Raw genomic sequence first — 13,616 nt, 5'->3', positions numbered from 1 at the left:
TGACCAATATTTATCAATTAAGTTTCAGTGGGGGTGGGGTGGGGGGTTTGGAAAAAAACTAAAGGAATCACGTTTTTCATCTGACATCTTTTTTATCTGACATTTTTATCTGATGGCACACCATCATTGGAGAGCAAGTCTCCATGGCAACTGCCAATAGCAGCCACTTGTCAGTCAAAGGAAATGTTTTAAGCCTGTTGCACCCCACACTCCAAGACACAACAAGACTGTCGCAAATTTTGGCAAAATCATTCAATTACCACATCTCACACAGCTGTATGATGTAGCACATAATCTATTCATCATCTGCCAGTTTCAAATCCCACTCTTTGATTGGTGCACTCTCACAACAAGCAGTGCACACCACCCAAAGCAACTCAATGCAACACGATAAAAGCTAACATGCTCAGAATCTACGATGCGGTGGGAAAACCCATTACCGGTAAATTCGTTGTGGCGCATCGCATACCAGACACAGAGCATCTTTTACAATGCAACAGTTGTGTTACGTTGTAGATGGTGGTGTGCTGCGTGCAGGCTTTACTTTATTTAGATAGAAGAAAAAAAATGTTTCAATTTAACATGTGTATCAGTCCAAAAGGACAGTTTACAACTTTACTTTCTTTCCTGTTTTTTGCCATAATATTGTAATATTAAAAGAAAAGAACTACTCAGATCCAGAAACAAGTCTTTTTTTGTTTGTTTAGCCCAACACTGTTGGTTTTTACAGCAGTTACATGTACAATAGAAAACAAAAAACATTTTCAGTTTTTGTACACAAACAAAGTACTTGTATAATTTACTTACAAATGTGACTGTAGCAGACTGTTTAACTTCTATACACCGACCACCTGTTATATAGGGTTTGTATTGACTACTAGTAGTATCACATATACTGAATGCATACGGTGAAAGCACTAAAATAAGAAAGAAATATTGATGCTCAATAAAATACATTGTACATTCAGTAAAATTTAACCAACATAAATTGTTTTCAGCACACAGATGCACAACATACAAGTGTTTGCAGGATATTTGAAAATTCTAAGAAATGCTCAGAATTGACCATGTGAATTTTAAACAGATGGCAGTTATGGGCCCATCACAAGTTTTTTGTTTTTGATGTATTGCAAAGCATCTACATCTACAATGTTAGCTTGGACTCTCTACAACACCCAAGCAATGATGTTCAGTTTATTTCACAAAATTTATTTCAAGCGTCACATATTTTTAAAACAAAGTTGAACTATTAAAGTGAAATCCAACACATCTTCATTGGGCAGTTTATCTGTTGCATGCTGGGAATTCTTCCAAATCATGTGATCTCCAGATGCTTGATGCTAGTTACCATGACAGCATTCCAACCAACCAATCAGATTTACAGTCAATTGCTGATTGTGATTGCATAATTGACCATCACGACTAGAATTGTGCAACATTATCACCGTAGATCATGAAGCTACATGTACATGTAGAGCTAATCAGAGCAATATTTTTTATCAGACATGCTCAGTCTTGATTGCAGGTTAGCAAAAAACGAAAACAAAGAGGTCAAAGTGTGTACATGTCTCACAGATATAGAAGGTGCATAGATTCTTGTGTAGTGCAAGGATGGTGAACAAATTAGGTCCAATTATCCCATTAATATCATACCTTTCACTTGATGTGTTGTGTTATTTAGAGATGTCATTCCTTCAACCTCTTTGAATGTGACATAGGCTCCAGACTCCAAACCATGCATTTGGTTTTCAAGACATGTTACAATGCCAGGATTAGCCTGTGGCAAAAAAGACAAAAAAAAATTTAATTTAAAAACAGTCGCTGACAAAGGTATCCAGAAAAAAAGGGGGGTGAATATCTTCAACCACATTATAGCGTTATTGTCATGCTCAACTCAAAAATGGGTCCTTGCAATTGCAAAGAAAAATATAAAAAAATAATTGCAACATAATGTTCTCAAAGTCTAATACTTTTAACAATGGTTAAATCACACTTTAAAATTTTAAATATTAGCAGTATGGGTTAACCTGTATTCAACTTGCTTTCGAATGGCTGGCTGTCAAGCAACCATTGTAAATCTTAAACTCTCTATACAAAGTTTGGTTCAAATTTGCTGAGATACATGTCAAAGAAATGTTTGATAATACTTCAAAGAATAGATTTTGCAAATGTCTACCAGTTTATTCATGCACTTACGGGGGAAAAAAGTCAGAACAAAAAAGGTGCATCTCATATAGTAGAATCCCTGTGTCAACTTGAAGCTTGAAAAAAACATATTACTATTTCCCAAGCAATTAGACACAATATATTCAAAATAATTAGCTAGTTTACTGTAATAGCATTATTTACTGTAAGTTGAAAGAAAATTTTCGTACAATTGTAGAACAGTTTTGCACGTTCCTCAAATTTTGTAGTTTCTAACAGAAAAATCAGTAAAACCAGACAATCTACTAGTATTGAGTACAGTGCAAAAAGTTATACAGTGGTAGATATATATGAGATGAGCAACTGCTTGTGCTTTTAGAGGATGAATATTCATTGTTGAGTTTACCAATGTTTATAGTAAACCTGGTTTGCCTCTGAAAAACACCTGCCATAATCAAAGATTTTATTACTATGCCTATCTTCCCCATAAAATTGTTTTACCTCCACTGTTTAAAACACCACAGTAGTCCCAACCAAGTGTTGTTTAATATATATCCAAAGTTAGAATTTTGATTTCAAATCAAATATTAAGCCGCATTGATAAATGAATACTTTGGATATGTAAGTTATTTAACCCCTGGGTTCATGTGACATGCCTAATGTGTATGCTAATACATTTTACAGACAATATTGAAGTGAAGTACATTGCATAGTTATCTATAAAAACAGAAGTATATTACCTTGGAAAAAAAGTTGGTGGTCAGTGTGCACCATCAACCATTTAATTTAGTGGTCCAAAGCATAAAACCAGTGGTCATTTGATGCATGACCAATGCTAATTTAGAACCCCGAGTCCCATGCAACATATACAATGTATGTCAAATATCTTATTTGTTTACACAAAATTCAGACACGCAAGAGTGGTAAACAATACCGGTAGATGGATAGGTTCAGTCATCAAGAATTCTGTCCAACAATATTACATTTCTAATCATTTGCCATATTTTGGGTGTAAACAAGTAAATGTGACTGAAAACAAATGATTGACCAATATTGGGACATTTTAAAAAAATACTAGGAAATTGCCGATGTTGGGTGAGCATCTGTATTTTATATGTGTTAATATAACATTTTTTTGCAATAGTTTTGAAATATTAACCTGGTTCGAAAAGCTAAAATCTTCTACATAATATTAACAGTTTACCTATTGACTGACAGGGCAGGAACTTGTATCAGTATTTAACTTGTCAGTTAATCGACGAGACTAGTACTCAAACTACTGTAGAATACCTAATTTTCGCTTGGAATTTATTTTTGCTATTTTTGCTGAAGGGATGATTCCGTGAAATTAAAATCCAGCGAATATACTTTTTTTCCTATAGTTCACATTAAACTCATCAAAAAACAGTGAAAATAAATTGTATACAAAACGCCTAAAAAGCCTTTTCAGCAAAAATTAATTCCAGCAAAAATAAAGTATTCCACAGTAATCAGCAGACTCAAGCTTTATATACATGTAGCAAGCTTCACTATGTGGGACAGTAAAGCATATAACTCGAGCAAGCATAGAATTACAGTAATGGATGTCTCCTTGAGAAAACATGTGATAGTGGCATTTCACATCAAAGCTGACTATTGCTTTTTTATAAAGACAGTCTGAGCCAAATTAAAATTTTGTTCTACTGAGCATTTTTGCTTTCAGCTTTATTCCTTTCTACATGTGTAGAAACCAAAAAAGAATTGTCAAATTTTCTTCAACGTTGTAATAAACAATATTATATTCTATATGCAAAGCATTATGGAAGAGAACCTCCCATTGTATATAATGTAAAAGTGATATCACCATGGAAACTAAATTATAAGTCAATTATTTGAAATGTTTTTCATATTAGGATTCATATCAATAATAATTTTTATTTTTTTATATTCATGTCACAGAGTAAAATTTTGAATTATGAAGAAATTATAATCCTACCATAGAAACCAGTGCAAAAATGACATATAAATTTAAAATTAGCTCAAACCTCGTTAATCCCTTATAATTTTCCCAAATATGAGAACTATAACTACATAATTTACATATCAGTGTTGACTGTCCAGTTGTAGAGCATCGTGCAGTGGTAGAGTAGAGCATCGTAAAGAGCTTCGATACAGAAACATAATGTCAGAGTTGAAAACAATAACATTGTATGTGGGTGGATATATCGGAAATGTATTCCGTTTTTCATGCACAACAAATCACCTTTTAAGGTTTATTCCAGTTGTCTCAAAACTTAAAGATATTATTAGCTGTTAGTATACTCGTATAGAAAATCAATCGAGTTTTGAAGTCCTTCTGGTGTTGTTGATAGAAGTGCAATGTCATCTGCATATAGTAGACATTTTACTAATTTATCATATAGTTCTTGTGTTGTTTTATCACTTTTAATTCCTGTGATAAGATGATTTATAATTGGTCATCGAAATTTTACTTAAGTCTATTTACTAATGGTTTATTTTGATTTTTTCAGTAAGCATGTCATTTAATTTCATGTTAAATTTCATATTTTTATACATAATCTTTATTATACTGTATACTATTCTGTAAATGTTATTATTCATTAGTTTATAATGTGAAGATGTAGAATAAAATAAGACATTGCATGGATAAAGAAGATTTTGACAAATTACATTTCTTTAAGAGAATTAATGATTAAGAACAGATATCCCTTAAGCATGTTTCAAGAAAATTCATATTAAAAATGTTCACTTTATTTTATTTTTTTCCTTAACTTTCAAAATGGAATAGTTTATTTGTTATTTTTTGACCAAATAGACAAAATTTATCATAGTCATTTTTGAAGCAATATAAAAAACATTATGCAGATTTATTTTGCACAAGATGATAAAAATTTACATTGGCATTCAAAAGGAGATTTATCTAATTACACAGGTCTCCCTCAATTATCATAAAATATTATATTTAAAATTACCACAATTTTTTCTTTTTATGCTAAATGTCTTGGTATAATGAGTTCTACGAAGACCATTAAAAGCACATGTGTCTGTTCTATGGAGGCAGTCTTGTTAATTATATATTCAGCATAGAAATAACTAATACAAATACCCCATTTAGGAAGCAATAGCATAACCATATGGGAAAATGTGAAACCCCTCTGGTTATTGTTCGAATTTAGAATTACTTTCATGAGAGACCATATGCTTTCAATTTGGTAGTTACAAGTGACATTTTCGCAACCATATCAAAACCCTAAATCTGAAAAAAAACATACATTTATTTAAATACTTGGGGAATGTGTGTATGAACTGTTAATTGATATTATCACTCATGTATGAGATAGTCGATGTTATTGGTCAAAAGTGGTCACATGATCATTGGATAAATATTGATATTGGCCTCTCAGCACGTATTCCTTGTTCTAACATTATTTTATGCGTGTTACTTGTCACTCATGTTGTAACATCCGGGAGATTGTTGCAGAGAATAAAAGGATGGATGACACTTTCAGTGTGTTTTTCCACTGGGGGTTAATTTTAATTTGAAAGCTTGTGACTGACTCAGTTTAATCTCGCTTACTGCCTCTTTTGGGATAATAAAACAAATATTGTCATTGGCTTTGGTAAATATTAAGAATTATCATTTCCCAAGAGGATGTTATTGTTCTCAGCCTTCAGCCAATAACTGTATATTATAAATCAAATATTTTCAAGGGCTAGGATAAATTATTAATTTACTATATGCCTGATACTGTTAATAGTTCCCGTCTAAAGGAAACATAAATGTTCCCTGGTATGGCCCCAATATCCAATCTCATGAAGCCCTAAAACAAGGAAATTGTTAGTATGAAAGTAATATCTGGTAGATTATACTAGCAATGCAAGTACATTGAACAGAATTTGTGAATGAGCTTACAAATCATTTGATATTTTTAAAGATGATTCTTTTTTTTCCTGACTATCAATTTTGAAAAATAAGTATACACTTTTTTTTCAAGCATGTGATGTTGAGGAGAAGTATAGACACCCCCCTCCACACACACACACACACAAACACATACACCATAGAAGTAAGGCCAACAGCTCAAACATTGAAGTGACAGTCATTTGAAGCCACTAGTGTGAGGAAGAGTCAGGTAGCTCCCAACATGATACACATAACTTCACCTACCACACTATAGCACAACCAGTAACAAATACTGGCATACTTCAAATATGAACTGAAAGGTTAGGTCGGGTAATCATAATTATTCAACCGTGCAAAATTACATTCTTTTATAATATTAGGAAAAGTACTGGTAGTCATGAAATATTGCTAGAGATATGAAGAAGAACAAGCTAGTAGTTTACCAAATACAAATAAGGAATTAGGTGTATTCCCATCAGGGATTGATGGCTAGGGGTGCGTCTCATCAAGGTTGATGACTAGGGGTGTGTCCCTTCAGGAATTGATGGCTAGGGATGTGTTCATAAGGAATTGATGGCTAGAGGTGTGTCCCATCAGGGATTGATGTCTAGAGATGTGTCACATCAGGGTTGATGGCTAGTGGTGTGTCCCATCAGGAATCAATGGCTAGGAATGTGTCACATCAGGGATTGATGGCTAGAGGTGTGTCCCATCAGGGATTGATGGCAAGGGATGTGTCACATCAGAGGTTGATGGCTAGAGGAGTGTTCCATCATGGTTGATGGCTAGGGATGTGTCACATCAGGGATTGATGGCTAGAGGAGTGTTCCATCAGGGTTGATGACTAGAGGAGTGCTCCATCAAAAGTTGATGGATAGGGGTGAGTCTCATCAGGGATTGATGGCTAGGGATGTGTCACATCAGGGATTGATGGCTAGGGATGTGTCACATCAGGGATTGATGGCTAGGGATGTGTCACATCAGAGATTGATGACACAGGATGTGTTCCATCAGAGGTTGATGGCTAGAGAAGTGTTCCATCAGGGTTGATGGATAGGGGTGCGTCTCATCAGGGATTGATGGCAAGGGATGTGTTCCATCAGGGTTGATGGATAGGGGTGCGTCTCATCAGGGATTGATGGCAAGGGAAGTGTCCCATCAGAGGTTGATGGCTAGAGGAGTGTTCCATCAGGGATGTATGGATAGGGGTGTGTCACATCAAGGATTGATGGCAAGGGATGTGTTACATCAGGGATTGATGGCAAGGGGTGTGTCACATCAGAGGTTGATGGCTAGAAGAGTGTGCCATCAGGGATTGATGGCTAGAGGAGTGTTCAATCATGGTTGATGGCTAGGGGGGTGTGTTCCATCAGGGTTAATGGATAGGGGTGTGTCCCATCAGGGATTGATGGCTACGAATGTGTCACATCAAGGATTGATGGCTAGGGATGTGTCACATCTGGAACTGATGGCAAGGGATGTGTCCCATCAGAGGTTGATGGCAAGGGATGTGTCCCATCAGAGGTTGTAGGCGAGAGGAGTGTCCTATCAGAGATTGATGGCTTGGGATGTGTCCCATCAGAGGTTGATGGCTAGGGGTGTGTCCCATCAGAGGTTGATGGCTAGGGGTGTGTCCCATCAGGGATTGATGGCTAGGGATGTGTCCCATCGGGGATTGATGGTTAGGGTTGTGTCCCATCAGAGGTTCATGGCTAGAGGAGTGTCCCATCAGGATTTGATGGCTAGTGATGTGTCACATCAGGGATTCATGGCTAGGAATGTGTTTCATCAGGGATTGATGGCAAGGAATGTGTCCCATCACAGGTTGATGTATAAGGGTGCGTCTCATCAGGGATTGATGACTAGGGATGTGTCACATCAGGGATTGAAGGCTTGGATGTGTCCCAAAAGCAGTTGGAGGTTCAGGGAGTTGATGGATAGGGGTTGTCCTATCTGGGGATAATGGTTGGGTTATGACCTATCAGGGTTTGCTGGTTAGGATGATGGAAGGGGCCTGTCCCATCCAGGGGTTAATGGTAAGGGCAAATTAGGGGGTCGATGGCTAGTGGTGTGTCCCATCAGGAATTGTTGGTAAAGCAGTGTTCTTGCCACACAAAATACAAATTGTTCAGTGGGTATTAGGACAGAACTTACATGTATTTTCAGTCAGCGAATTTGCTTTTGTAAAATGATAATGAATAATTATGTTTGAATTTAATATTTCTACTAACAGGAGAGATTTCTTTGTTTAGAAATGCTAAGCTAAAGTGGAATGGGGGTTGAGCGTGTTCAGTTGGTATAGTGGTAGTGTAACTATTCATTTACCTTTGTTATATTCGCCACAAAAACCTCTACGGGTTCTTCTCCATTTTGATCCACCACTTCAAAGTGATCGCCGAAGTCACAGAACACAGAACAAAATACACCATACACATCAGCTGATATAAACTGAAAAGAGAACAAAAACAAAAACATAGTGAAACTAATGTAACCTTACCAAGATAAGGTATTTTTAAGTGGGAAAAAAATACTGTAAAGTACTGTATTTTCATTTGAAATTTATATTCGCAAGCAGGATAATCAGTGAAACATTTACATTTAAAATCTAGTGAAAAAAAATATCATACGCAACAGCCAAAATGAATGTAGCTGCCAGTATTTGAGGAGCTACTTAATACCTGATATAAATTACAAGCAAGCTAATAAAAAAAACACAAATGACAGAAACAAATTAGGTGTTGAATTTGAAAATCATTCAAGTACTAGTTACAAATGTGAGCTTTGTTTAGCATATTGTATCCTAATTTTGGTCAAGAAGTATCCATTTATTTGTTTATCTGTCTGCTTGGTTTATTAATTGACAGTTCATTTGTTCTTCATTTACAGGTCTAAAAAAATGCCAAATTATTTATTATGTTTATTCATTTCTGCCAGTTAACCAAAACTTTAATAAGACAATATGGATATTTTTCAGATATTTTAAATAATTTTGTTTGATATTACACTTTGTTAAATAATATATGATTTATAGTAAAAAACAAATTTTGTTTTGGCAACAAATAGACGCATACCAGGGATTTCTCTAGAAAAAAACTGCAATTCAGCAGCGCCACCAAGAATTCTCCCTACCAGGGTGTGGAGTTTTTGTTAATTCTAAGTTAAAATTAAGCATTCTTTGGCTTCCTTAGGGCCAAAATTACTATCAGATAGGTCACAGTTGAAGACTGTGGCCACATGTGATCCCTGGTCAATCAGAATTTTATGGTTGCCAGAGGATCTGCTCCCCATGATAAGAGGCGCATGGCCATGGCATGAGAACGTTGCACCCCTGTTCCGTTGTTTAAAAAAAATTCCTGCATACACACAATTGGGTTCACTGATTTGAATACTGCTATGTTAGTTGCCAATATAAATGGTATTTATATTTACTCGTAATTTCTCTATATACATCTTGTGTTAAATGATCTACAGCCAGTGTTCGAAATTAGCGTCAGTCCGTCGGCCTCACGCCGACAGTGGGTGTAAAGGGCCTAGAGCTGTGAAAAACCATCAGTCCTTGCGACCGACCATAAATTTATATTTTAAAAAAATGTTCCATTATTTAGTATGATTGTAAGACCAAATATATAATAAATATCTATAGTAACTCCAGAATTGTTTCAAAATTGCGTTTTCTTGCACGTTTGATCAACAAATGGCATCACTCATCGACCTGGGCATACGAGTCATAATTCAAGCTCGCCGAATGATCGCGAAATGCACCGAACGTGGGAACTGTAACAAACGATCTGATTGGATGTAGGCCGATCAAGCCTCCGATTCAAACCAATAGAATTCGCGCATACATTTTATGTTCCGCCATCTTTGATTTGCATCGAACACGCTGCAGAGTTACGTCTACATCGAAGTATGTGGCAATATTTAAACTGCCAGGAGCCTGCTGCTAAACGTGTGAAAACCACACAAGAAAGACTTGACAAACAGCAAGAATACGAACAGCTGTGTTATTTCCAATTTAACCTACATTTTTTTCAATATCAAAAAGAACAAGTCATTGTCAATGACACGTCCCCGTTCCGTTCATATTTGAGTGACATATACATTCAAAGCAGATCATGACCGAAATGCACCTGCATATGTACAACACATTGTACTAAATCTGAACAAAATACATCCATGCATGACTGAGATCTGGTTCCGGAATTGTGAAAATACGTGATTTTAATGCATTTTTGGTCTTAAAATGGCCATCATTCAGCTATTGTTAAGCGGATCATGAAACAAATGCACATATCTATTTGTGACATGATGCACCATGTGTGTGTGAAGTTTGAACTTGATCAATCCAGACATGTCTTGGATACGGATCCAGAACTGAATTCTTTAAGAAAATGGCCGCCAGTCGGCCATTTCGAACTTGATCCCGAAAAAAAATGACGTGCATTAAGGTCCTATTATGTTTAATGTAAGTACCAAATTTGAACGAAATCTGTCCATGCATAACTGAGATCCGGGTTCGGAATGGTGAAAATGTGCGATTTCAATGCGTTTTCGGCCTTAAAGCGGCCGCCATTTGGCTATCGTTAATGGGATCATGAAACAAATGCACATACATATTTGTGACATGATGTACCTTGTGTGTGTGTGAAGTTTGAACTTGATCAATCCAGACATGTCTCGGATACGGATCCAGAACTGAATTCTTTAAAACAAAATGGCCGCCAGTCGGCCATTTCGAACTTGATCCGAAAAAAAAAATGACGTGCATCAAGGTACTATTATGTTTAATGTATGTACCAAATTTGAACGAAATCCGTCCATGCATAACTGAGATCCGGGTCCGGAAAGGTGAAAATGTGCGATTTTGATGCATTTTCGGCCTTAAAATGGCCGCTATTCGGCTATCGTTAATGGGATCATGAAACAAATGCACATACATATTTGTGACATGATGTACCTTGTGTGTGTAAAGTTTGAACTTGATCAATCCAGACATGTCTCGGATACGGATCCAGAACTGAATTCTTTAAAACAAAATGGCCGCCAGTCGGCCATTTCGAACTTGATCCGAAAAAAAAAATGATGTGCATCAAGGTCCTATTATGTTTAATGTATGTACCAAATTTGAACGAAATCCGTCCATGCATAACTGAGATCCGGGTCCGGAAAGGTGAAAATGTGCGATTTTGATGCATTTTCGGCCTTAAAATGGCCGCTATTCGGCTATCGTTAATCGGATCATGAAAAAAATGCATGTGCATATGTCCCATATAATGTGTGATGTATGAGTGAAGTTTGAACATAATCTGTCCATGCATGTTCGAGATACAGGTGATCACGGACGCACGGACGGACGCACACAGGGCAAAACATAAGTCCCCGTTTTCGGACTCCGTCCGAACGGGGACTAAAAAGAGTCAGCTGTCTCAAAATTAGCTTAGGAAATTTTGTCCAAAATAGCAACTATTGCATGGGAAATTTTGAATTATTTGGCATATTTTGGGTGTCAAACAATAACTTTAACTGAAAACACTTTTGTCTGAAATGACTGAACAAAATTAGAACATTTTTCAAAATTACCAACGAATTGCTAATGTATGGTGAATCACCGATTAGGAAGAGTTTTAAAATTTGCTACAACTGGTGGCATTAGTATATAGATGCGTAGTAAGGGTGTGGTGAACACTAACAATGGACTTAACAGTGACTCATGAAACCATATGGTCCAATACATAATGGCAACATGTGGTCAATGATCCACTAAATCACACAGCTGTGGATCTCAAAATGGAATATTAAGCTATAGAATGAAATTATACCTTAATGGGTGGATTTTGAGTTCGACAAAAATGGTCAATCCTCAGCTGCAGAGCCAGGGATGCTCCTGTTAAAATAATGCACTGATATTCTTTCAAACATTTCAAATCACAATCCTCTGTCAGTGGCTGTGTTGTTGATTTCACAGATACATATGGATTCAATTGAGATAAAAGTGGTTGGCTAACTTCAGCTCTATAAACAAAATATTTGCATTATCAGTATCATTTTATAATTCTTAAAACATATTTGGTATAAAATATACAAAAACAGTATTTACAGCAATCAGTAATGCATTCAAATACTTTCGAACACTTCAAATTAGAAAATTATTTTTTGACATTTGTACAATTGATTGCATTCAGTAACAGGATTATATTTCCGTCACATCTAGATTAATTGGATGTAATAAAGAAAAACGTCTGAATGTGACGTGAAATGTGACGCACTTTTTCCAATTTAGGAAGATGCCTGTACAACTTTTAAATGCAGCTTAACACTTCAAACATGTCTATATAACTTTATAGAACACTGAATTCTAATATTTTCAAATTGAATTGGTCAATTAAATTAAATGATTCCCAATTTACCACATTTGATTTGAACGCGAACGAACGCACAGACACATGAACGCATGGATGCACAAAGGTCAATCTATAAGTCACTGTTTTCGGACTGCGTCAGAACTGGGACTAATTAGGCAGATCAATGCCTTGGCTATGTACGCATATCCATGCCTTGTCTATGGAATGCACATTTCTGACCAAAAATGGCCGACAGTCAGCCATCTTCAAAGCAAGAAGACATGACGTACACAAGATGAATCCATCTATCAAGATCTATGTGTAGTGTCCAAACAGCAATTTGATTGAGATACTGACGAATACATCCTTCCAGCCATCACTGATAATATTATAATGCACAAACTGCCACAGTGATAATTTATTTTGTTAACATAAACATTTGTAATCATTAATCACTGCAAAGCCTACTTCTGGTTACCGAAAGACAAAGTCGTCTGAAGAATTGAAACACATTATAAAGCCAATCTATAATTATGTTTAAATATCAATCAGTTACTGCATGTCTAAGAAAAGAAAAATAATGAACCAAAATTATTTATATTTACCGATTTCTGCCAGATTTGACATCATCTTCCCTGATAAAAAACTGAGTAGCTAAGTCCATGTAACTTGCTGACTGGGGGTCTTGTAAAGTTAAAGACTGTCAAAAAACATAGTGAAAGAATTGTAAATTGAAAGACTATCAAAAAACATCAATGAAAAGGTATTATCATCCTAAAGTCAGTAGTTAATACTAGATAACCCCATGATCACTTGTTTGTTTGTAGGTATATCCATGAACCATAGGCTACCAGTCGATTTTGATATTTGGAAGAATTTAACCCGCTTTTTATACTGCATTTGCTTCTTTTAGTTGTACATGTACTTTTAAGTTAAAAGCCTAACTTATTTGTATTGGTTTATTATTCACAATCATGGAGCTATTGTTCCTAGGCACAGTAAAATAACATTCTTTTGTGTGTTACAGTGATGTTTTTTGAGAAACTTATAATATTTTGAAATAATTCAGTACAACAACAAGTACCCTATCAATACAAGATTTTTACCAGCCTACATTTAGAAACCCGGTAAAAGCGTTAGAATATTGCCAAAACAGCAAATATCCACTAAAATACAACCATCATTTTCTCGAAAATTAGGCTGGTGACCTAACCTTTTAAAGTCAA

The 13,616-nt window shown here is 35.8% G+C and overlaps 1 protein-coding gene across 1 annotated transcript in view; it reads right to left on the bottom strand.

Annotated features, from left to right (window-relative positions):
- LOC100370653 (ubiquitin-like modifier-activating enzyme 6) overlaps positions 1-13,616 on the bottom strand; it is a 70,883-nt gene that overhangs the window by 42,390 nt on the left and 14,877 nt on the right. Inside the window, exons 5-9 of the mRNA XM_002733677.4 lie at positions 12,996-13,090; positions 11,869-12,061; positions 8,375-8,497; positions 1,654-1,777; positions 808-917 (exon numbers count right to left, since the gene is read on the bottom strand). Of these exons, the coding sequence (XP_002733723.2) occupies positions 808-917; positions 1,654-1,777; positions 8,375-8,497; positions 11,869-12,061; positions 12,996-13,090 (645 nt within the window). The remainder of the gene's footprint in view (positions 1-807; positions 918-1,653; positions 1,778-8,374; positions 8,498-11,868; positions 12,062-12,995; positions 13,091-13,616) is intronic.

This window comes from Saccoglossus kowalevskii, chromosome 13 (assembly GCF_978046115.1).
Source record: "Saccoglossus kowalevskii chromosome 13, keSacKowa6.1, whole genome shotgun sequence".
Taxonomy (NCBI): domain Eukaryota; kingdom Metazoa; phylum Hemichordata; class Enteropneusta; family Harrimaniidae; genus Saccoglossus; species Saccoglossus kowalevskii.
This window is presented reverse-complemented; position numbering and strand designations above follow the sequence as displayed.